Raw genomic sequence first — 26,648 nt, 5'->3', positions numbered from 1 at the left:
AACCATTGTTCATGCCTTAGTTAGCTCTAAATTGGACTATGCAAACAGTCTATATTTGGGGTGACCAGCTTACCTACTGCAACGACTGCAGATCATCCAAAATGCTGCTCGCACCTTATCTTTAGGGTTCCTATGCATCATTCTGGTTCTGCTCTTCAATGCCAGCTGCACTGATTACTGTCATTAACTGTTTAAATTCAAGGCACTTATCTTCACCTACACAGCTTTGGAGCAAGAGGGACCGCAGAACTTGAGATGTAAACATAAGGCTTACTGCCAGGGTAGATCCGTGAGATACAATTCATTGAAGCTCCTGCCCATCTCCAGGGTTTGTAGAACTAGGCGGGGTGGGAGATCTTTTGCTTTTGTTACAGCAAAACTCTGGAACCACCTTCTGGTCGGTCTCCGTTTTGCACCATTGGAGATGATCTTCAGGAAAGATATGAAGTCTCATTTGTTTCATGTTTAGGCCAGTGACCTAAGCTGTTAGCCTGTTTTGGGGTGGTCCTGCTGCTAGAACCGGGACGCTTCCTCTGGAGGAGCTGAACATTTTACAAATGCGTATTGTACTGTGTTGTATTCTTATGTGTTGGTACTTGGTGTTTGTCTGTAGTGTGGTATTAGAGGAAGGAGAGATGCTGTATTGTGTCCTTGGGTGTGTATTTCATGTGCGTTGTAGTGGTTGCCTCCAGAGAGACATTTATTACACCTACATCTGGGTCCTATAGGAGAGCATCCTTACACTGAACCCAACGTACGCTGCTTAGAGGTGAAAAATTACTATGAAATCAGGCAGTGGCAAAAGCAATAGATGGGGAGCTGGCTGCTAAGGTTTTGGTTTTTACAAAGCTTGTTTTGTCATGGTTTTTAAATATATATTTACCAAAATGTATTGTTTTCAAATTATGTAGAGGGGCTGTTAAGTGACTGAGAAGATAGGTAGGCTGAGTAAATACATGTGCAATGGGGGTGCTGTACTTCAGTAGACGTCCATCTCTTTAATTATTTTAGCCCCTTTAAAAATAAATTATGTCTCAAATTAATAAATACTCACACCTCCCCTCACATTTTTACACCACGGTGTCATTACTGCATTAAGATTCCTGCATTCCTGATTTACTGCTGCCTTCTCCTCAGGAAAGGCTGTAAATTAAACAGCCCTTATTCCTACAAAAGGGCTTTCAGGAGTGTCTCACTTCTGTCTTCCATACAAAGTGTCCGCTCTCTAGCTTCTCAATAGAACTCTGCAGTGACACTTCAGTTTATTACTAGAGAGTTAAATTACAGACTGCTGCTGGCAGTTGAAAGTACATATTCCACTCTGCATGTCAGAATGTTTTACTGAAATGGACGAGGAAGATACTTGATAACTCATTGAAAATGTGATCTCATTTTATCTTTCAAGAGCAATAACTATAATTTTTTTTTAACAAAGACAAAGCTCTCATTTCGTTCATGTACTGAATTATCTTCTGTAAACTGAAACTCCTTTCAGTTTTACAGCTTTGATTCCACCAGGATGGTATTCAAGTGTGCCACACTTTTGTTACAAATTCAGAGGGTTGGTGCTTCAGTTGTTCGTTCGAACTCTATGATGAAGCTGCTATTGATCGCTGGGAAGTTAACTCACAGATTGTTGCTGGTGTTGAAAATGCATGTTTCTTTCTGCATTTCACAATTTCTTACAGACACTGATAAGGAAGATATTTGAAGTCTTCTTTTAGATTTCAAGAACATTAAATCATAATTTCTATTAAAATGAACCCTCTCATTTTGTTCATTTATAAAGGGAATGGTTTACGTTTCACAGCTTTAATTCCATTAAAATGTCTTTCAGGTGTGCCACACTTTTGCCATAAACACAGATTGCCAGTGCTCTTGCTGTTCATTAGATATGTCAAAGTTATTAGCAAAACAAAACACTTTTCCTATGCAAACTCTGATCTACTACAAAGCGTAAACTGCCACTATGTAATATACAAACGTTTAGTAAAATCAAAATGTCTTTGCTAATGCCAGACCTAAAACAGCTTCCTCACTTATGGGAGACTAATAAAACAAGAATGTGCTGCCTTGCATGACTCCATCCCAGGACATTCTCCACATTCGGCCTTCTGTATGCCTCAATCAACCTTATATAAAAATATACAAAAGGGACACTACATGTGCCTTTTACCGTGGAATGTACAGCAAACTGAATCATTTTGCATTTCAAATAAACCACAGAAATGTTCAGTTTTCACCGGGTGGGGTTCATCACACAGACAGTGACATCATATAACCACATATATATTTTTAAAATGTCTTAAGCCTAAAATCCAGTACATTTTGATCTAAACTGATCTTTTTACTAAGCAAGTAAAGTTCTAATATTCACTAACACCCTATGGTTTAAGGGTACTTAGTATTTAAATCCAAAATGCATCACACTGTTAGAGCTACCTCCGTCAAACTACTAAAGTAATGTGAAAATACTCCACCCCTTGAAATTGCAACTGTGCCACTGTATGAATCACTGCCTCAAAATGCCTGGCTAGCAGTTGCAGATTCTAACATCATTTTGGCCTGGAAATGGCTTTAGCGGTCTCACCATCTATTGATCTGTAAATATCACTCACATTTTGCTTCCACCCAACGCATCATAAAGCATGGGACAAGGGTTTGTGAAGTCCACCTCAGCCACGGTCTACTTTGCATTGGGAGTGGCAGCACTTTTGGCTGATCACATGTGAACATCCGCTGAAAAAGAAGAGCACTTTTGTGTCAAGCCGATGGAAAAATGTTCACTTTGCTAGTTTTTAGGGTCGAGCCTGCGTTGCATGCGCTTGCGCATGCATATCGCAGCGAGACACTGTAGTAGTTAGAAAAGGGCTTGGAGCCCTGTCGACCTCACGTCAGTTTTTTTCATTGGTTCGTGGGCTTGCCTATAACAATCTGCTTGTTTTCATTAGTCGAAGGCATGCATATGTCATGCCTTTTCCGGTGGCTAGCCCTCCTCGAGCGCAGCGACCAAGTACAGAAAACATGCGAGGCTCGCTGTTTTCTGTACAGCTCGTGGACTACTTTTTCTCTAATTTACTAGCGCGATTTCGCTTGGCAGAAGTCAAGCGCTTTACATAGTTAATTGCACTTTTTCGGGTTAGGTACATAAATGCACTTTTGCCGATAGGTGAAATGTCGGGTTAGGAGTTTACAACGCTATCAGCTCTACCATGAGCAGATGCGAGACCCGTTGCATTGCAAATGCTTGTTATTACTTTTGACTATTTTTATAATTTGTGTCACTGCAATGTGTTTAAAACTATGCCTTCAGGTTACAATAAATCAAAGCCAACAGTAACTATTCTTTGTCTCAATAAGAACCACATTTTCCTGTGATGCGCATTTGTAATGATATTTGTGTTTTGACCACTGACTCCACGTTGCACTTAGCCTAGTAGCACACCGTCACATTAGTGAGCAACAGCTTAATTTTGCCTATTGACTTTATTTTAGCGTTAGCCTCTGGCACGTTAGTGGTTCAGATGTTAGAAGTGCAGAAGCTGCAAGTATTTTTGCTATGCTATGCAATGTGCTTTTTGCTCATGTTTTTACTCTGCATGTCTGCATGTTCTTTCTCACCAAGGGCTTAGGCTGATAAGAGTGTACTAGGATGATGTTTATAGGCAGGGGATGGTTTTGTTTTGCGAGAGCATCTTGGGATCATGGCCAATTCCAACGTGTTCCTTTCAAAACTGACCTGAAGTAGCCAGCATTATTAAACAACAAATTGCGGAGCAGGGTGGGGGGTTCTAGAAATGTCCTCTCTGACTTGTTTAAGGTATATATGAGACCCAGGATTGACGGTGAGAGGATTCAGAGACCTTGGTCAGGATGCCGGTCATCCTTCCCGTGACAGTAGGTTAGATCTCTCTTGACAGTGGATCTGGGGTCTGCGACTTGAAGTTGGTGGGAGAAAGATAAAGGAGCAACTGTGCCCCATGGTAATTAATTTTTACTAATTATCTGCTTTGCATTACACATATCCATCTGTGTCTTTGCATATATATTTGCTATTTATAGATTGAAGATTCTTTGTTTTCATTTCATTATTGCGCACATTTTAAATGTGCACTTTCAGTTGTACAGACCTTCCTTTACGTATTTCCTAGACTAAGAAGTGCGTTCCACAGATTCTTTTCAGTGTGTGTGTGTGTGTGTGTTTGTGTAGTTCAGCTCGGTCAGCAGTGAAGCAAAACAATACTAAAACTAAAAAGTGTTTATAAACAACTTGTAAGTTTACTTACTCACCAGGAAACACCAGTATGGTTCTATTACCATTATAAGCAAAGTTACATTTTTTTTAATGACATTTTTTTTATCAGGTGTACAGCAGTCACATTCAGAAGGGGCATTTTTATTATTTGTCGCATATGCTGTGATGCTATTAATTGTGTTTGACCAATGACTTTGTGTTTCACCACTGCGCATATTAGTTGCTCAATGTTCACCAGTAGCACATTATATGTTTTGTTCAGTTTAGCTGCCTATTGGCTTTAACATGGAGTTAGCCATTACATTCTGTATTCAGCGTATCCGCCTATTAGCTTTGACATGGCATTAGCCATTACATTTTGTATTCAGCTCAGCTGCCTATTGACTTTGACACAGCATTAGCCATTACATTCTGTATTCGGTTTAGCTGCCTATTGGCTTTGACATATTAGACATTACATTTGATATTTAGGTTAGCTGCCTATTGGCTTTAACGTGGAGTTAGACATTGCAGAGAGGACTGTGTTTTTTCCAAGCTGTGTTTTTCCACAAGATGAACCAAGCTGTTTTCTTCACACCAGACCTTAGCGGATAAGAGCACGTAGATTTTGGTGTTTAAACCTCGCAATCCAGTCTGACAACGAAGAGCTCAGGAGAACTGGCCACTTTCCAAGGTTACTCCGATCTCACACTGAGTTTGCTTTTAAGGATGACTCTGAGCTACAGTGAGTTAGATTCGAATCTGCTTGACTTCAGGCTGGAGCTAGACGTCAGTTGCCAGTCTCCCGTTTGGGTGGAAAATCTCTTTCTCGCAGTTGACCGGAGTCATCAACTTGCAGACCCCAGAAAGATGAAGCTGAGCTATAGGCCCTACGGTGATGAATTTGACTTTTATGCTTTGCTTAGCAGTTATATTATACTATAATCATATATGTTTGCTGTGTACATTGTAACTGAGAAGTACTGTGATATATTTTGCTTTCATTGCTGCGACTACTTTTGAACGTGTGCTTGAAATCTACTAATTTCGTCTCTCAGGAACTTGTGGGTGGGGGAGAATTAACAACAATAAAGGTCTTCTTTGAACTCCGAAGTGCATTCCAGAGAGGTTCTGTAAGCTCCGATAGGAGATATGTAGGAAAGCAGAACATATGCTTGCAACAACAAAGCAAACAAAGATAAAAACATCCCACCGCTTGCAAACACCAGACATATTGGCTTTGCCAATGCGTGTTGTACTCATGTACAAGTTGTCTGACTTGCCAGGCTATTTCTCAGACATACAGACCTGCAAGGGCATTTAAGTAATATACAACAAATACACTTTGGCAAGCTGCACAGACCATTCACATCCTCATTATCACACTTTTATAGTCATGTGTCCCGCTATAAGAGTCGGATGTTTCACATATGGGAACACACCTTTTTCACAGTCCTTACGCCACATTGTGTATACAAGTTAATCCTTTTGCCTTTCAGCTAGAACCCAATATGTGGTTACTAGTAAGTACATATTTATGGAGCCTTCAACAACGTTCTAGTTATTCAAAAGAATGTTTGATAGCCTTACGCTCTGTAATGCATATACTAAAATATACCAGATCAAGTTCTTGTTTAGACGTCACTGTAGATTATTAAAAAGCATGTCCCTTTTCTAGACTGAAGGATTCTCTTCAGTGATATCCTAGTTTATTTAAATGCCTGCCTTAAGCAAGTTTTTTTTCCCTTAGAGTCTGGATGGGCTCCAAGAGTATCCTACTTTATCTAAATTTATGAAACAAATCTGCTACCAAACAAATAAAATCGTAAATCTAGGGTGATTAGAGGCACGTGAAAAATTGTTCAAAGACTGGTATATAGTCTTCGGTCTCTAATGTGACTTGACTGCATAAATGTGGGTTTCTAATTCTTGTTCTTTTTACCCACAAATTGCTATTCACTTCACAACCTCTTAGTCCTATATATTCAAAGAAGACGTGCCTCAGAAAATATATCATTGATGGGCAACTTTAATCATACAACATGCTTTTCCTATTACCTTACTAAAGAGATCAAATTGTGAATGTTTAGAATAACGTATCATTAGTAGATCAATACTGGGGGACAGGTGGGGCCAAAATGCCACAGTGTGACAAACTGGAGATGAATTTAATCGGAATTCAAAGTCGACAGCAATCATACCACAATAGCCACGAAGCTACTGCAAGCAGTCAAAACCATCTTTGATTGAAATGCTATATAGTAAGTAAATTCATTAACACTAGAAAAGAAAATGGTTCATTTAGTGCCACTGTTGAGAGGTGAAGGGCCCGAACATGAGAGGTGAAGCCGCCAATGTGACAATTACAATGGTAATATGTACCACATTAAACTCAACAAATCAGCACAGATTATTTATGCCTTGCAAATGTTTCATATGAAGCAGTTCTAAACAAAACTATTTAACAAGAAATCAAAGGGTTAAATAAATACATTCAGATGAAATCACACTGAAAGTACCTTATTAATATTAGTAAAGAAGCTTTTACTTTCTCAATTCACTTTAACATTCATGCTTTAAAACACTAATCAGTGTTTATAATGTTATTTACACTGTAATGTTGCCGTAACAAGGAATGTCACTTCTGCACTATAGTAAGAAATATGTGAAGGAGCATTTATTAGCAGTCTAGGTCTAACATGCTACTCTATTGGTAGGGTGGCCAGATATTCAGCAAGAACAACTGAGACGGGTACAAACAGACATAGAAATAGGACTACATGTCCTATTAGGTCACAAGGCATCATATATATATATATATATATGAGACACATGTACACTGGCTCTGATTTACACCTCATACAATTCTGCTGTGCTGCTTAAATGAGGAGAGGCAGTACAGCAAGAGTTTTTCAACTAGTGAACTTCTGTCCCCCATTTCTGAGAGGGCCGGTTAAAATGCGAGCCAGCACAAAACCATGAATTTAATGTACAGGTTCACCCAAACCTCCCTTAAGCCCTTGGGTGCCCAGGACATAACTGTTAAGTCCTCGTTTGCACCACTCGGGTGCCAAGGATGAAACCATTACATCCTGCTATGGGCCTTTGGGGGGGGGGGGGGGGGCGCCTGATGGCCAAGCACCTCCCTCCCATGAGCAGGGAATCGCTTCCCCTTCCACCCTCACCCCGCCCCGACCCTCCCAGCGACATCTGATGAAGTCAGAGCACAATTGCGTGCTGACCTCTTCAGAGGCCGCCCCCACCGCGCTTGAAGCTCAGCTTCCAGCACGCATCGGAAGAGAAATGCAAAAGCATTTTTCTTGCAATCACATGTTGGGGGGCAGGAGAGGCAGCAAAGGAAAGGAAAGGCTTTTCCTTTTATGTCTCTCTGACTGTTGAAATGCCCACTAGACACCAAGGATTTTTTTTTTGGTTATTGTCATGAGGGGAGCGACCCCTTGGGCAAGGGTCGCTCCCCAGGGGGGGTAATTATTTTAAGGCCATTTCTCCCCCAAACCCTCCCCCACCATCCCCCCCCTACCCACCATCCCCCCCCACGCAGATCAGCCAATTCTAATTAGGTGGATCTGCCCCCAGGGGATGCAGAAACCTCTAGACACCAGTTTTTTTTTTTTTTTTCAAGTACACGTGGGGTGTGACCCCTTAGGCAAGGGTCGCTCCCCTGGAGGGAGGAAATTATATTTAGGACATTTCTCCCCCCCCTTGGGAGCAGATCGGCCTATTTCTATTAGGCCGATCTTCCCCCAGGGGGGTAGAAACCACTCAGGCACCAGGGATTGGTGTGTGTGTTTTGTTTGGGGAAGGGGCAGCCCCTTGGGCAAGGGTCGCTGCCCATGGGGGCACATTATTGTTGGCCAGAAAGCCCACCAAAGACCAGGGAAGATTCTACATTATTTATTTATTTTTTTTAAACTGAGGGTGGGGGTATTGCCATACCCCCACTCCAAATAAATGGGGACAAAGTTGTTCTGCCCACCGGTGGGCAGATGGGGCAATTAACAACCGATCCACTCCCCAGGGGGCAGAAAGCCTACTAGATGCCAGGGAATTAAAAAAAAAAATAATAATAATAATAATAATAATAATAATAAATAGTGGGGCGGTGGCTACCAACCAGTATGGGCATGGTTATGCCCCCACCCCAACTGAAGGGGGTAACAGTCTTTCACCTCTCCCCCGCACACTAAAACACCTTATCCCACGGCAAGCAAGAGGACATTTGATTATTTTGGGTTTTGGTTTTACATTTGGGCCATGAGAGCTTGTCTAACTCACAAAATCGTCCCACTTGGAATGGTGAGGGCTGCACTTTTTGGACTTTGGGACACTGCCACATAGAAAAATCTACAAGACCTAGACACATCTGAAAACTAAACATCTGGGTGAGTCCCGGGTGGTGTGCTTCATATGCACCCTGCACCATTTTTTTTTACCCATAATGCCCTGGAAACCTCCAACTTTACTGGAAATCACACATTTTCCCCACATTTTTGTGATGGAACCTTCCGGAATCTGCAGGAATCCATACAATTACTACCACCTAGCATTGTTGCATCTATACCGATAAAAGTTCTGCCCTACTTGTCAGCCTAAACTGCCCTTTTGGACCCGCTTTGGTTCCCCCTCAATTTCAACATGTTTTTGGCTCTTCACTGTCACAGGCACTTGGGCCACCTACACAAGTAAGGTATAATTTTTACCTGCAGACTGAAGGGAATGCTGGGTGGTATGAAATTTGTCCTGGTGTGGGGATCCCACACAGAAATGTGGGGAAATTTTGATATATTTTTTTTAGCTAAATTTGAGGTCTGCTGAGGATTCTGGGTAAGAAAACACTGAGGGATCCACACAAGTCACACCTCTCTGGACTCCCTCGGGTGTCTAGTTTTCAGAGATTTTGAGGTTTGGTAGGTTTCCCTTCATGGCTGCTGAGCCCAGGACCAAAAATGCAGGTGCCCCCCCCCCCCTGCATTTTGATGTGTCCACATCGTGTTTTGGGGTATTTCCTTAAGCGGGCAGTAGGCCTACCCACACAAGTGAGGTACCATTTTTATCGAGAAACCTTGGGAAACGCTTGGTAGATGGAAGTTTGGGGCTCCCCCCAGATTCCAGAACTTTGTAGTGCCGCAATGTGAGGGGAAAGTGTTTTTTGCCACATTTTGAGGTTTGCCAAGGATTCTGGCTAACAGAACCTGGTGAGAGCACCACAAGTTACCCCATCCTGGGTTCCCCTCAGTGTCTAGTTTTCAGAAATTTCCAGATTTGCTAGGTTTTCCTAGGTGCCGGCTGAGCTAGAGGCGAAAATCCACAGCTAGGCACTTACAACATGGACACATCACATTTTTACATTGAAATCTGATGTGTTTTTTGCTGTTTCCTGTCACGGGCACTAGGCCAACCCACATATTCTACTTTCAGTTTTTCCATTTATTATGCAGCATGACAAACTGAACCCACTTCTCTCAAGCACTCACTGGAGACAATGTTAATAAACCACAGAAATACAACAGTCTTTGAGCTTTCTGTCACTGTTCTGACAATACCTTATCGAAAAAAACATAGCTGTCTTCAGTGCCCCAAAGAGAGCCTGCCACTATCTCTGTCAGTCTTGTGCTGTCTGTCTTTCACTCTCCCACCTTTCTCCTAGCCCACTTTCTTGCCGTTTCTCACCCATTCCCGGTCTTTCATTCTGTCCTGTCTCCCTGCTTCGCCCCCACCACTTGTATTCCTTGTCCTTCATATATTATTTAACATATAAAACTGCACACTATTATTTCGGTGTTATCTTTTAAAATCCCCCTTCACTGTTTCTAGACAGGTTTCAATCATGTGCAGATAAATCAAGTTTGCAGAATCCACCCATGCATCTCACTAATAAACAAATTTCCAATAAAAGCAAGGTGGGGTTACAATTTGGTCTCCTTGTTCTACATCATAATGCTGCATCAAGCATTTGCACAACTATCACAAAATCAGTAATTAGTTGATTTATTTAGTTTATTTGTACAGCACTTTTTAACCCTGGCACAGGATGACAGACCTCTTTACAATGTAGATATGAAAGAAGCTGCAAAAAGAATCAAGTAACATGAATCATGTCACTTCTGTCTGACTGGTGCAGTTAGTGAAGACATTATTTGAATCAAGTTTTTTATTAATCGTTTAAATTCATTTGGGTTGCAGACTTGACCTATCTGGGCATAAATTGACTGCCCAGCGTTCATTAAATAGCACAGAAGCCCAACCTTGGGTGTGTGGCCATTTATCAGTGGCATGAGAAGTAACAGTAAATGTTGTAGCACCCAGGATAATGTGATGCATTATGGGCTATGCCAATGCTTATTACATACCTCTTCCACCATGGTTTATGTTTTACATTGCTGAAACCCCGACCATGGCCCTAAACTGAACTTAACCATAACCTCCTCCCATACTCCAATCCTCATATTTACTCCACTAATAACAGACTTTTATTTCAGCCCTAACAACTTTCCTTATACCATTCCTTACTCTAAATCAACCCTTACAGTCACCTTTTATTCTAACCCCAACTATAAACCATGCACGTCATCAACCTTATACCAAACCTAACCCCTAAACATAATCTGAACCTAATCCCAAACTTCACCCCATACCATACTTTACCAGTCCTTCCTCTATTCTCTCCCAGATTTCCACACAGCCTGATCCTCAGATGCATGTCTCTATGTAGTTCTCAGACGTACTGTGAGGTTTGTGTTTCTTGAGGTTCTCTGGTTCTGGAAAGGCCAACCCCGAGGTATTTTTAATACTATCTGTGAATGTAGGCTATCACAACTGAAGCACATCTGTGTTTCTCTCTGGTTCTCCATTTGTCAGACCGGGATAAGTTTCAGTTCTGCTCTCTAGTCTGCAGGTTGCCAGACCTGAGGTGTTTTTTGTTGTTTTCACTGCTCTTAAGTAACTCATACACTGAGAAGTTTCCCCTCTCCTCACTGGTTCTCAGGAGAACAATCCTGGAGACTCCTCTGTCCTCCTTTCTGCTTCTGGGTGATGTGGGCCTGTTACTTGTTTGTGTCTCTAGCTCTTTCCTTCTTCAAAATGCTCTGATAAGGATCTTTGGAACCCCTGTTTAGGTTGAGCAAAGGCAGCACGCATGTGCGGTCTGCAAGACAAGCTGTATTCAGTCAATGGGCTTTAACCACACCCACTATTGTCATTCGTTCTTTGCTGTGCTTGTCTTAAATGCTTCCTTTAATTGGTGCATTTTTCTAAATGTCCCTCCTTTGCTTAGTTCTCTCCCATGCAATTTCACTAAGAGAACATTTTTGTTGGCCATCAAACTACATTCACACTTCCTCCTGTTACAGCTAGTAGTGGCCTTTCCTTCCTCATGGGCATTGCAGCCCAAGTGTTCTTTTGGTTGTCCATAGCAATATGTTCACACCACACCAGTGAAAACACTGTTTAGAAAGGCACCGAAGGTTTCAGTTTTCATTTGTTCTTGTGCCCCTGCTCAGGTACACTTAATTGATGTTTTCCAAGTCACTTTTCCCTCCACTGCTGTTTTAGAAATAATTGGCTCAGGGTGTGTTTTGCACCCGCCGGCAGAGACACACTCATCCACTTTCAGTCTTCCTCATTCAAAAGTCCTCTACACAGTGCTGCAAATACTCATTCTTAATCCTATAGGCAGTGCTGCCACCTGCCTCTGGTCCCAGTGGAAATTCCTCAGTCTTAGCCCTACAGACAATGATGCAGCTGCTTCTCTGGTCCCACTGGTAAATCATCATTCTTAGTCATACAGGGAGTGCAGAATTATTAGGCAAATGAGTATTTTGACCACATCATCCTCTTTATGCATGTTGTCTTACTCCAAGCTGTATAGGCTCGAAAGCCTACTACCAATTAAGCATATTAGGTGATGTGCATCTCTGTAATGAGAAGGGGTGTGGTCTAATGACATCAACACCCTATATCAGGTGTGCATAATTATTAGGCAACTTCCTTTCCTTTGGCAAAATGGGTCAAAAGAAGGACTTGACAGGCTCAGAAAAGTCAAAAATAGTGAGATATCTTGCAGAGGGATGCAGCACTCTTAAAATTGCAAAGCTTCTGAAGCGTGATCATCGAACAATCAAGCGTTTCATTCAAAATAGTCAACAGGGTCGCAAGAAGCGTGTGGAAAAACCAAGGCGCAAAATAACTGCCCATGAACTGAGAAAAGTCAAGCGTGCAGCTGCCACGATGCCACTTGCCACCAGTTTGGCCATATTTCAGAGCTGCAACATCACTGGAGTGCCCAAAAGCACAAGGTGTGCAATACTCGGAGACATGGCCAAGGTAAGAAAGGCTGAAAGACGACCACCACTGAACAAGACACACAAGCTGAAACGTCAAGACTGGGCCAAGAAATATCTCAAGACTGATTTTTCTAAGGTTTTATGGACTGATGAAATGAGAGTGAGTCTTGATGGGCCAGATGGATGGGCCCGTGGCTGGATTGGTAAAGGGCAGAGAGCTCCAGTCCGACTCAGACGCCAGCAAGGTGGAGGTGGAGTACTGGTTTGGGCTGGTATCATCAAAGATGAGCTTGTGGAGCCTTTTCGGGTTGAGGATGGAGTCAAGCTCAACTCCCAGTCCTACTGCCAGTTCCTGGAAGACACCTTCTTCAAGCAGTGGTACAGGAAGAAGTCTGCATCCTTCAAGAAAAACATGATTTTCATGCAGGACAATGCTCCATCACACGCGTCCAAGTACTCCACAGCGTGGCTGGCAAGAAAGGGTATAAAAGAAGGAAATCTAATGACATGGCCTCCTTGTTCACCTGATCTGAACCCCATTGAGAACCTGTGGTCCATCATCAAATGTGAGATTTACAAGGAGGGAAAACAGTACACCTCTCTGAACAGTGTCTGGGAGGCTGTGGTTGCTGCTGCACGCAATGTTGATGGTGAACAGATCAAAACACTGACAGAATCCATGGATGGCAGGCTTTTGAGTGTCCTTGCAAAGAAAGGTGGCTATATTGGTCACTGATTTGTTTTTGAATGTCAGAAATGTATATTTGTGAATGTTGAGATGTTATATTGGTTTCACTGGTAATAATAAATAATTGAAATGGGTATATATTTTTTTTTTGTTAAGTTGCCTAATAATTATGCACAGTGATAGTCACCTGCACACACAGATATCCCCCTAACATAGCTAAAACTAAAAACAAACTAAAAACTACTTCCAAAAATATTCAGCTTTGATATTAATGAGTTTTTTGGGTTCATTGAGAACATGGTTGTTGTTCAATAATAAAATTAATCCTCAAAAATACAACTTGCCTAATAATTCTGCACTCCCTGTATAGGCAATGCTACTAGCTGCTTCTCTGCTCCGGTCAGTAATTCCTCATTCTAAGCACTCTAGACTGTGCTGCTAACTACTTCTCTGGTCTCAGTGGTAATTAGTCATTCTTAGCCCGCTAGGAAGTCCCGATAGCTGCTTCTCTAGTCCCATTCTAAGTCCTCTAGACAATACTGCAAGCTGCTTCTCTGGTCCTGTTGGTAATTCCTCATTCTAGGTTCTCTAGCCAGTGCTGCTAGCTGCTTCTTTGGTCCTGTGGTAATTCCTCATTCTTAATCCTATAGGCAATGCTACTAGCTGCTTCTCTGGTCCTGTCAGTAATTCCTCATTCTAAGTCCACTAGACAATGCTGCAAGATGCTTCTCTGGTCCCATCGGAAACTTCTCATTCTAAGTCCTCTAGATAATACTGCAAGCTTCTTCTCCGGCCCGGTTGGTAATTCCTCATTCTAGGTTCTCTAGCAAGTGCTGCTAGCTGCTTTTTTGGTCCCAGTGGTAATTCCTCATTCTTAGTCCTGTAGACAATGCTGCAACTGCTTTTCTGGTCCCAGGGGTAATTCCTCATTCTTTGTCCTCTAGAAGTGCTGCAAGCTGCTTCTCTGATCTCATTGGTAAGTCCTCATTCTAAGTCCTAGAGTCAGTGGTGCTAGCTGTTTCTCTGTTCCCAGTGGTAAGTCCTCATTCTAGTCCCCTAGACAGTGCTGCAGCTGCTTCTCTGTTCCGGCCGGTAACTCATCCATTTTAAGTCCTCTAGGCAGTGCACCAGCTGTGTCTCTGTTCCCAGTGGTAATTCCCCATTCTTAGTCCTCTAGACAGTGCTGCATCATCTCTGTTCAAATATCACCTATACTCCAAACCAAAACACATAGGTAAATGACATTGTCATTTAGAATGCCAATAGCTCTAACTCACAAATGCAAGACTTATTGCCACCACGATTGCCAATGAAAACCAAAGTGTAATAAGTAAAACAAATGTCCTGTAAGACATATTTACCAAAATTTCTACTTGTTTGAAACTGTGCAAACTCAATTTGTAGCTTCACTTTCAAAATAAAAGTAGACGTGTTGGTGAATGAGTCCCACAGGATATTTGTTTGTCTTTTCACATTAGAGACCTTAGGTAGTATTAACCACCATGTCTGCCTTAGTTTCAAAGGTCGATATGCTCGCTCAGTTCTAGGAATAGGCCAAGCAAGGCATACTTGGACACCCCCAACTTACATCCACAAACTGGAAGGAGTTGGATTTACCACAGTACGTGCGCTGATGGCACATGAAAGACATGTTTTCTTGACCTTCAAGTAGCAGGGACAGAAGGCATTAGTATAGGTTCACTTGGCAATTATAGCAGATTAGTGAGGACTCTGATGAGGATAGAGACATGAATGGGTAAGAAAAGCTGACTGTAGGAGTGCCTTCCCAGGGATATTGCACAGGTAGAAGGAAGATAGTAAAGGCAGTACAGATGCACACCATCTACACCTATGGATTCAAACCCATTGGTGCCACACTGGCACTGAAGGACAATAACATGTATGGGTCAGGTTTGACCTGCTTGCCATGTTCACCCTTCGTCAGAACTTAGCAGATGTTCAATTTGCTATATGATAAGTGCATTACAGTCATAGCACTGCACATAACAGTGGCTGGGACATATGCTCCATTCTCACAGACTACCCTGTGTGCCAATCACTACCCTTCTTCACAATTTATGGTGTTCTCTTTAGGGAACTTCGCAAAAATTCCCCAGCATGTCTGCCTCAGTTTCAAAGGTAGATATGCTCACTCGGTTCGAGGCATAGGCCTCACAAGGCATACTCGGAAACCCCCAACTTGCATCCACAAACTGGAAGGAGTTGGATTTAGCAAACTGAGTGCACTCAAGGTGCATGAAAAACATGTCTTCCTGAGCCTCGTGTGCCTGTTATGAAAGCCATTAGTAAAGGTTCCTTACACATGCCTTTGGGAATGTTCAAAGAGGAGGCGGTTACTTGACAGTTGGTAAAATGCAGTCATATTCCATCCTGTGGCGTATGGATGCAAGGTGCCCTTGTCTGGTGGTGATAAGTTGATGAGAGTGCAGTGATTAGTTGGATTGAGCTTGTAGCCGGTGGTATGAAAGTGTTGTGCATGAATGGACCATAAAGCAGGTGGTGCCATGAAGTGGTTTTATGGCTCACCTTCAGAAGGCTTGGTTACAATATTCAGATACTTTAATAAGTATTCATGCTTTGAAGCCAAAATTTCTGGAGGGGCTAACACGAGCCAGTGTGAGTGGTGGATTACTTTAACATACTAGTACCAGGGGAGTCCAAGGGTGCAGGACTTGCGTGGCTCTACCCAGTTTTTCTACACCCAGATTCCACTGCAAATCACAAACTTTGCTTAAAAAACACATTTCCTTGCATTTCCATGAGGGAAAGTCCTGTAATCTGCAGGCAGCCACAAATTTCCTAACACCCAGTGTTCCCCCAAGTCTCCAAAGAAAAATGTTGCCTCACTTGTGTGGGTGAACAAGTGGTGGCAACAGGGAAGGGCCCTAAACGTATTGTGGAGACATCAAAATTACCTATTACAATACAGCCTGGTTTTGTAAGACAGTCACCTGTGTCTTTGGTCCTGGGCCTGGCAACCATATAGGGAAACCTACCAAGCCCGGCCCTTTCTGAAAACTAGATACCCGGGGCAGTCCTGGGAGTTGTGGCGTGTGTCGATTCCACCAAGTTTTCTAACCCAGAATACCCTGCAAAGGTGAAATGCTGAGTAAAAACACTGTTTTTCCTTGCTTTTCTGTCACTTAAACTACAGGAATGTGTCCCTACTTGTCCCAATAAAAAACAATACCCCACTTGTGTGCCTGTGCCTAGTGCTCCTATAAGGAATGGATAACTCCAGGGTCAACAGTAGCCCTCATGCAAGTGCTACCATTGACCCTTGTGTGATCCATTCCTGTCACGGGCACTAAACCTAGGCACACCTGTGGGACAGCGTTTTTGTCAGGACAAGTTGGGGAATGCTAGGTGGTAAGATGTTTGTGGATCCATGCATATTTCTGTAGCTTACGTCACAGAAAAGCAAGGAAAAATTGTGTTTTTATTCAACATTTCACCTTTGAAGTGTATTTGAAAACATTTAGGGGTATCTACTCAAGCCACACCTCCGTGGACTCCCCTGGGTGCCTAGTTTTCAGAAATGTCTGGGTTTGGTAGGTTTCACTAAATGGTTCCAGATCCCAGGACTAATTAGTACACTTACCTCAGTTATCATTATCATCACAATATGTTTTGGGCCCCTCCCTGTTGCAGGCACTTGTCCTACCCACACAAGTGAGGTATCATTTCTATCCAGAGACTTAGGGGGAATGCTGGGTGGAAGGGAATTTGTGGCTCCCCTTAGATTCCAAAACTTTGCATCACCGAAATGTGAAAGGAATGTGTTTTTAGACACATTTTGAGGCTTGCAAAGGATTCTGGGTGACAAAACCTAGTGAGAGCCCCACAAGTCACCTCATTCTGGATTCCTCTATGTGTCTAGTTTTCAAAAATATATAGGTTTGCTAGGTTTCCCTGAGTGCTGGCTGAGCTAAAGGCCTAAATCCACAGCTAGGCACTTTGCCAAAAACAAGTCAGTTTTCAGTGGAAAATGTCATGTGTCCAAGTTGCATTTTGCGGTGTTTCCTGGCACGGGCACTTGTCCTACCCACACAAGTGAGGTATCATTTCTATCCAGAGACTTAGGGGGAATGCTGGGTGGAAGGGAATTTGTGGCTCCCCTTAGATTCCAAAACTTTGCATCACCGAAATGTGAAAGGAATGTGTTTTTAGACACATTTTGAGGCTTGCAAAGGATTCTGGGTGACAAAACCTAGTGAGAGCCCCACAAGTCACCTCATTCTGGATTCCTCTATGTGTCTAGTTTTCAAAAATATATAGGTTTGCTAGGTTTCCCTGAGTGCTGGCTGAGCTAAAGGCCTAAATCCACAGCTAGGCACTTTGCCAAAAACAAGTCAGTTTTCAGTGGAAAATGTCATGTGTCCAAGTTGCATTTTGCGGTGTTTCCTGGCACGGGCACTTGTCCTACCCACACAAGTGAGGTATCATTTCTATCCAGAGACTTAGGGGGAATGCTGGGTGGAAGGGAATTTGTGGCTCCCCTTAGATTCCAAAACTTTGCATCACCGAAATGTGAAAGGAATGTGTTTTTAGACACATTTTGAGGCTTGCAAAGGATTCTGGGTGACAAAACCTAGTGAGAGCCCCACAAGTCACCTCATTCTGGATTCCTCTATGTGTCTAGTTTTCAAAAATATATAGGTTTGCTAGGTTTCCCTGAGTGCTGGCTGAGCTAAAGGCCTAAATCCACAGCTAGGCACTTTGCCAAAAACAAGTCAGTTTTCAGTGGAAAATGTCATGTGTCCAAGTTGCATTTTGCGGTGTTTCCTGGCACGGGCACTTGTCCTACCCACACAAGTGAGGTATCATTTCTATCCAGAGACTTAGGGGGAATGCTGGGTGGAAGGGAATTTGTGGCTCCCCTTAGATTCCAAAACTTTGCATCACCGAAATGTGAAAGGAATGTGTTTTTAGACACATTTTGAGGCTTGCAAAGGATTCTGGGTGACAAAACCTAGTGAGAGCCCCACAAGTCACCTCATTCTGGATTCCTCTATGTGTCTAGTTTTCAAAAATATATAGGTTTGCTAGGTTTCCCTGAGTGCAGGCTGAGCTAAAGGCCTAAATCCACAGCTAGGCACTTTGCCAAAAACAAGTCAGTTTTCAGTGGAAAAATGTCATGTGTCCAAGTTGCATTTTGCGGTGTTTCCTGGCACGGGCACTAGGCATACCACACAAGTGAAGTACCAGTTTTATCAGGAGACTTGGTTGAACAGAATAAAAGAACAAGTGTTATTGTCAATTGTCTTTCTCTACATTTGTGACTTCCAAATGTAAATCAGTGTGTAAGAAAGAAATCATTTTGATAAATGCCCTGTAATTCACATGCTGGTATGGCTACCCCCAAATTCAGGAATGTGCAAATAACCACTGCTTCTACATTCCATGTCTTGTGCCCATTTCAGAAATACATAGGTTTCCCTAATATCTGTTTTTAATTCTTTATATTTTACCTAATTCATTGTTGTATACCCACTACAAAATGAAAACTCATTGCAAGGTGCAGCTCGTTTACTGGCTGTGTGTACCTTGGGCTCTCGATGAACCTACAAGCCCTATATATCCCGACAACCAGAAGGGTCCAGTAGATGAAACTGGTATATTGCATTAAAAAAATCTGCCATTGCTGGAAAAAGTTACAGAAAAAAACTTAAACAGAAATGGCAGTTTTTTTCAACTCAATTTCAATATTATTTTATTTCAATTGTTATTTTCTATAGCAAAACCCTAAAAGATCTACACAAATGACCCTGTGCTGAATTCACAATACTGTCTGTCCAGGATCCAGCATTGGTTTCACACCCAATTCTGTCACAAACTGGAAGGAGGCTTAAAGCACAACAACCAAAAAATAGTAAAAATGGGGAATGTCTCAGTAAAATGCCAAAACTGTGTTGAAAATGTTGGTTTTCTGAATCAAGCCTGCCTGTTCCTGGAAGCTGAGAGGATAGCGAATTTAGCACTGCAAACCCTTCCTTGATCCCACGTGCAGGGAAAGAAAACAGATGCTTTCTTCTGCAGAACGTTACCCCCCCCACACACACACATTTTCCACAAAAAAACACATTTTCATTGCTCTGTCTCCTCGGGGGAATCACAAACTCTGGGTACCCTTAGAATCCCCAGGATGTTGAAAAAACAGGACGCAAATAGCAAAGGGGTTAACCTGTGGTCTGAGAAACCCTGGGTGCCCACAGGGCCTACTCGGGGAGGGGGGAGGGGGGGTTGCAACTATGTTGCTAAATTAAATAATATGAAAATTAATAAAGTATGTAGCAATAAGAACTACAATTGAAAATCTGAGAAAAGTCTACATTTGGATGTGAATACAACACAATATATCAATGTGAGTATTTGTTTGATGCATACTTGTTTTTATATTTGTGTATTCTTTTGAAATTGAAATAATTGAAATTCCTTAGGCTGAGGGTCAGCAGATATCAATAATGACTTCATGGGGTCCAAGGAATCCAGAAATGATTCAGTGGGGGTCCACAGAAGTCAAAAGGTTAAGAACTACTGCCCCAGAGCACTGAAACTCACTTCTCACCATACCTCTGCCCTGTCAGTGCACCTGAAAACTCCCAAGGGGCCCAAGACCAACAGTGAAAGCTTCGGGCATACACCACTTTTTGCTTGTTTTTCTAAAGTCTCTGGACTAACACTTTTAGGTCACCACTGCTAGCAGGGCTGGAAAACACTTGCATTGGCTTGGGAAGTTTTATTTTATGAGTTCCATCTATTTTTAGATTCCACTCAACCCCTTCTGGCAGTGGACAAAGAACAGGTGTTCTGTTCAGTCAGAAACTGAATTAGCAATTAAGATGTCTTTAAGTCTTATTCTTGTCACATTTGTTCAGAGACAGAGGTCGAAAGTCAGTTTGTCTTCTTGCAATGCAAATAATTTTCCTTGTGACTGCAGGGTTCCAGGATTTTGTAAAGTGAACTGTCTGACCTATGTGAAGTGAAAGGCTTTTTCCTAACACACAACCTTTATATAACTAAGTCAACTTTATAACCATTTCAAAATATATTTCAGTAGCTGTGAAAAGACCATTTATTGTACTTCTGTGTGATGAAAAAAATATTTTAATAGGATGAAGAAAAGTCAGAACCCTTTACTTGGTGATGTGCAAATGATAAATGTTTTCTGAAACCCAACTTTCACAGATTATTGTTGATATATTTATATAGTTTGATCAGTAAAGCTGCAAGTTAGTGGGAAGGTTTTTGGTCATTTCTTGGAAATTTACTGACTGTAAATGACAGTACGCTACCACATCACGCTTTAGTAATATATTAACAGTGAGTGTTTAAATATAAACTAATAATTACTCCTGCCCTGATGGCAAAGCTATTAGTAAACTAAGAGGCAAGTCATGCATGGATAATGTGTACCCTATATGTGGGCTAGATTTATTATGCATGGAGCAAACGTTTAGAGTATTTAATCAAACAAAGGAGGATTTTTTTTTCCAGCAGAAATGCTGAACCCACATATTTGAAGGTGCACTCATCTGTGAGAACGAAGAAAAAGTCGACTGTAAAATACAATATTTGCCAAGGATCACACAATTTGAGATTTATTTCCAGGTCAAGTACATTACAGTTCGGTCGAGAAGATTATTCAAGCTACTCGACCTGCAGGTCTAGTAACATTTTTATTATTTTTCGAGGCCTGGCTAGTATGGGCATTTTCTTCCTAAGCTCTCAGGCTCTCCACGCAGATCTCTCAATTCGGATTCATGTCAATGCTTTTGTGATGTGCATGGCCTCCAGACTCTGTGGAGTTGTCATATATACCGCATTCTGCTATCTACCCATGCCGTGCTGCACACGCCCAACGGGACCGCTTCCCTTTTACAAAGGGGTTACCACCTCCTTAGTGGTGTCTGTAAAATATCAATGTTTTGTGATCAGATTTTGGTTGGAAAACATTGATACAGAGCATACCGATTCTCATTTGGAAAGGATGACTTCAACACACCCCTTCCAAACACTGAATCGATATCAATTTCTAAACACATTTAGAAAATTTAGAAACTGTCCTGAGGCTCGCTAAAAGCAGTTACTATACAGGAAAATGGGTTTTAGCATTCACAAATCCTCTCAATTACCAAATCAGAGGGTTTACGCATGCTAAAACCCTATTTTTAATTGGCCCCAAGTTTGTCAGCAAAACATAAAATGCTTTTTCAGTGGAAAGTGTGACTTAACCATACCTACAGTGGGGCTACTGTTGTTTCTATAACATCTAGAAACAGAATGTTTCTGAGGATTAGGAAGGAGCTACACTGGGAGTTTATTTATGAAACAGGAACATAGGCTTTAATACAATCTGATCCTCTAACTTAAACCACTGCAAATCATGCCTGGCTTCAAAAAATTATCACCACTGCAAAGGGCCGAAATCACTCTCACCCCATCATTTTGGGCAATCTGCAGTTTCTGGAAGTATATATAGTTGGCATAATTGACCAAGGTGATGATACCCATAGATAGTAGACAAAGGGAGAAGGTTATGAACGTCTGCAATGGTGCTAGACAGAAGAAACATACTTATTGATGCAAGAGACCAGTGCCTTCATGGATAAATGCTCAACAAAGAACACCTACAGATGTTTCACTTTTACCTCCAATACAATGTCCTCCTTTGTACAAAGAAGGGGTGGGTAGATCTACGCAATCTAGGTTATTTGATTGACCTTGCATACTACACAAGATAAGCAGCAGAATAATCAATTCCTAATGGAACGGTGAACTCTTACTCCACTGGTTTAACCTACAAATATTGTGTAGTACTGAACTGTCTTTGATTTTATGATGCCAAAGGTCAGCGATTCCTAGCTCCTCACTAACCAATACTCATATGGTAGTGGTTGCACACAGAACAAGCATTGGCAAAGCCAACAGGTTTCACCTATGCAAGATCTATTGGCTTTGTTATTTTTTGTAAATGTTGCACAGTGGTGCTAGCTGCTGTGCTACATAGCTTAAAGAAAACCAAATATGACACGGCCAGACCGTGTCATAGGGTGTTTCTTTTTATTTATTATTTTTTTAAACAAGCTATGATGGAGGAGGTAGGAGGGTGGCAACTAGCGACGGGTTGGGGAGGTGGCATGGAGTGACGGGGTGGGGAGGAGGCATGCAGTGACGGTAAAGAAGTAGTCAGAGGGACAGACTAGCAATGAACAGAAAAAAGAGGCATGCGAGGAAGGGCAATGTAGCAATGGAAATGATGTGGTTGCAGGCACAGGCAAGCAATGAAAAGAATGCAGATGCTGGAAAGTTAAAAAAAAAAAAAAAATAGGAGTGTGCTACAAGTTTGCGGCCAGTGGAAGGACACTGGGCACCGGAAGCAGGACTTTGACCAAGCGCCACAGCAAGGATGAAGATGTAAAGCCAAGCAGGAAGCTGGAGGCATGAGGAGGTCCTGACCATCAAGAAGAAAGGAAACAAGAGTTATGTGGGAGTTAACCAATGGTAACTAAAGGAAAATAATGGGTGGGCTCTAAGCCTTTTTTAAGATTTTTGTTTTGGTTACAAGAGATTTTGCAATCACTGTATAGGCTATGCCTAAAAATGAGATGAGTTGATTGTTTTCTATCAGTTTAACAGGAGACCAACTCTTGTTAAGAATTAAAAGGACCTAGCGTAAAGTTTGCTTGTATTTAAGAGAATTGATATTAGCATCTGGAGCATTCTAGTTTGATTGCCATTGTTGTATCCCGGAAGTAAGCAGACAGATCAACCGCCTGAACTGTCATCTTTATGTCAGAATTTATTACTTTGTGTTGTTCTCTGCGAAGTTACAGTAATTCTTGAATGAAGACAATATAAGTAAAATGCAGTGAGACACCAATCTGTCTGAGCCACAGTTAACCAAAAATATAGGATCTTTTAATGGACATAGAAAAAATATTTACCAAAGTTACCTCACATCAATTACACATGAAAATAACAGACATATTTGCAACTGGTCTATGGGTCACTTAATCTGGGGTGAACAAATTAAACAACTGAATTTTTTAGATTTTATGTTGGCCAGAGATTATTATTTCAACTGGCTTAGCATATTATTTTGACTTTCGTGTTGAATCAATGTGCTACAGTATGAATAAGTCCACTCCATGCCTCGTTGGTTGATTGTTTGCAGGTTCCCCTCTTTCTAGCTTTACTCCTGAAATGGGCATTGCAAATGAAAATATAGGGGGACACATTTTCGAACGTCTGGTGATCAAGAAAAACTGGGGTGCAATTGTACCAGTGTTACCTCTTCTTGAAAGACATCTTGGAGGAGGGAGAAAGAAGAAGAAGGAGGGAGAGGAGGAAGAAGGAGAAGAAGAAGAGGGAGAAGAGGAAAAAGGAGGGAGAAGAGGAAGAAGGAGGGAGAAGAGGAAGAAGGAGGGAGAAGAGGAAGAAGGAGGGAGAAGAGGAAGAAGGAGGGAGAAGGAGGGAGAAGAGAGAAGAAGAAGAAAGGTTGTGTGGATGCTAGTAAACCCGGAGGGGTCCGGCTAGGATACCTTCACCCTGACAAAAATACCTTTTAGGACCCTTCTATTGATGTTTATCCTCTAAAATGTTAGCTGCAAGAGAAGTGGCATTCCATATCCTTTGACATCAGAAAGTGAACCTCCAGTCCCACTTTTATGCCCCTCTGCTGCCCCTTAATTTCTGCTGAGGCACTAGAACAGTGGTTCTTAACCTTTTGACTTCTGTGGCCCCCACTGTTCGATGCATTTGGACGAGGAATCAATGTGAGGATACTTAGTACCTTAATTTTTTGCCTCCTATTTCAAATTCTTTCACGTTTTAAAATTGTATTTTGTACATTTTGCTCTTTTATTTATAAACATTTAATTAATTTGTTATTATTATTTTATTTTCTAACCAGGCGCAGCCTCCCTGTGTAGGCTTCACTGACCCTCATGGGTACCCAGACCACAGGTTAAGAAAGGACAAGCTGTGTAAACCACACAAAGTAATCAGAGGTCCTAAAGCCAGATTTGCTTTCTGGCCGTTTGTCTGCCTTCATGGCCCTCAAAGACTGGAGGTAGCGCTATTGGTAACAAAGGGCAAGCCAGGTGTAGCACCTGGTACGGTAGATTATCCCTTACTGATCTCCACGATGGTTTAATTCTTCCTATAAATGTACATAGGATACTAGCAGTATTTCTGAGTGCCATTTAAGCATCTCCAACGTGACGGACCCCTAACATAGCAGGAGCAGAGATTATTATGGGAATATAGTTTGATTTATACCTTTTCCTGTCTAACTGACAAGGACATAATCCATGCACAGTGTACCCCCAACGCGTTCTTTGGGACACTAGAAACCTCATACTCATAGGCAAAGTGGGTTGAATGTGCTGAATCATTCTGTTAAACTTCAATTTTTAGTTTTGTAAAAACTGATTACCGTAAGTGAGCAAACCCATGCAACCGTCTAAGGCTAGGTAGAAATCTAACAAATCTGGATAGGACGTAATACAACACTTTTTATAACTTAAAACTGTCAAACGGACACGGGCGCTGAAGCATTCAGCTGAGCATCCTTACCAGGGGTGCAGCGTCCACCGCTCAACAGGTGCCATGGGTCACGGTCAGTGGCCACCAGCAGGCAGTTGGGATCCCTTAGGTAGGTACAGGCGCGGCTCAGTTTGCGGAAAGTAAACTCTTCGTCGTAGCCCACCAGCACTGCGCTGACCGTGGCGTCACTGTCCTCTTCGCCCACCACTCTCAGCCCAGCATTCCGCAGCTCACGCAGTAGCCCGGGACCGCCAATCATGAACACCAGGGGAGCATCTGGCGCAGGCTCTCCTACGGGGTCGTCTTCTTGCTCAACGGTGCCACTTTCTTCGAGAAGAGAAGAGTCTACGGTCGCTAAATTAGTTCCATCCCCTCCTTGCATGTTGCATGGTCTTTGCTGCTGATGGGGCTCCTGCAGAGGGCATTGCCATGGCTGTTGTGGACCACCATCAGTGCTGTGTAGGGTTCGTGTTCCCTTTGCAGAGTCCTGTTCGTCTCTGCTCGGCATCCTCTGCAGGTCAAATACCCAGTGGCTCACCTCGCTGTCCTGCGCACCCTCCTGCTCGCTCGATTGCCCCTCTGCTGTAAAGGAGCCTTCCTGCTGACCCAGCTCTTGAACTTCCTGATCAGTGTCTCTGGGCCCCCGTCCATCCTCCTGTGTCTCCTGGAGAGCATCCTTGGTTCTTTGGGAGCCCTGGGGACCCTGCTTGGCCAACTGGCTACCTCTTCTCGACCCTTCCTGTGTCCCTGTGCCGCCCCCGAGCAGCCGAGCACGCAGGTAGCGGGCGGCGCAGTGGCCGGAGGTGTAGACCTCTGGCCCTCGCACGCCGCCGAAGCCCAGGCCGCGAAAACGCTGGCTTAGCTCGGCACGGCTACGGCGGCTGTTGTTTGACACGAAGATGGCGGAGCCGGGGCCGCCCCGCGCCTGCAGTGCCCTCACCACCTCTCGCGCCCCCGGCAGCGCGCGCTCACCCTCCCAGAGCACACCGTCACAGTCGAAGAGCACCGTGCGCGTCCCACCCAACACCTGGCGGGCCCGCGCCGGTGATAGGTGGGGAGGAAGAGGTAGCTGCGGCGGCCCGGGAGCCGCCATCATTAACACCGGTGGCGGAGGGAGGAGCCAATCACAAAGTACCGCATGCAGTACGGGGAGCCAATTGCAGTCCCTGTTTCCACGGCGACCAATAGAAGAACAGTTAGGGTGACAGCTATTCTATTAGAATATGGCAACGATGACAGCTAGCTATTTGTTGACTATCAAGATGACAGCTGGCCAATCAAACTGCAGCAGAGTTGACAGCTGATCAATCCTAAAACGGGAATTCTAACAGTTAATGACAGAAACTGGAGTTAAATGAACACCACGTTCAGCTGCCATCTCCAATAGAACTAGACGGTGTTAGTAGAAACGATACTGAAAAAAATAACAAAAATTTACTTTTCAATTTTGTTTAATCATCCAGCTGCCTGAACTGTACTTTCAGGGACACACACATTACACTGTAATGCAATTAAAATGTCTTGGAAAACTAGGGAATTTATGTTGTTTTTCTCTGGTAGCATCACAAATAGAACCTACATGGATTTTTAAAAAACTGTAAACTTCGTACTTGTATAGCGCACTAATCACCCATTAGGGTCTCAAGGTGCTGTACACATACCACTGTGGAACCCCTCCTGGCTTTTCCCTGTGAGGTGCCCACTCCTGGGCAACCTCCAAGGTGAAGCCAGGCAACCCAGCGCTGTTGGGGCCGCTGTGGAGATTAAGCAAGCTATTGCCCAGAGTTACAGAGTGGGACCCATGAATTAGATTAGGCACCGATGTCCGGTCTGAGGAAATTGAGCCCAAGAC

At 42.8% G+C, this 26,648-nt stretch overlaps 1 protein-coding gene across 1 annotated transcript in view; it reads right to left on the bottom strand.

Annotated features, from left to right (window-relative positions):
* PDXP (pyridoxal phosphatase) overlaps window positions 1–25,915 on the bottom strand; it is a 54,280-nt gene extending 28,365 nt beyond the window's left edge. The window contains exon 1 of the mRNA XM_069231378.1: window positions 24,827–25,915. Coding sequence (XP_069087479.1) covers window positions 24,827–25,892 — 1,066 coding nt within the window. The 5' untranslated portion in view covers window positions 25,893–25,915. The remainder of the gene's footprint in view (window positions 1–24,826) is intronic.
* Between the last annotated feature and the right edge of the window lie 733 nt (window positions 25,916–26,648).

This window comes from Pleurodeles waltl, chromosome 4_2, assembly GCF_031143425.1.
Source record: "Pleurodeles waltl isolate 20211129_DDA chromosome 4_2, aPleWal1.hap1.20221129, whole genome shotgun sequence".
In the NCBI taxonomy this organism is placed as follows: domain Eukaryota; kingdom Metazoa; phylum Chordata; class Amphibia; order Caudata; family Salamandridae; genus Pleurodeles; species Pleurodeles waltl.
The sequence above is the reverse complement of the archived record's forward strand: the minus strand, read 5'-3'. Positions and strand labels throughout refer to the sequence as shown.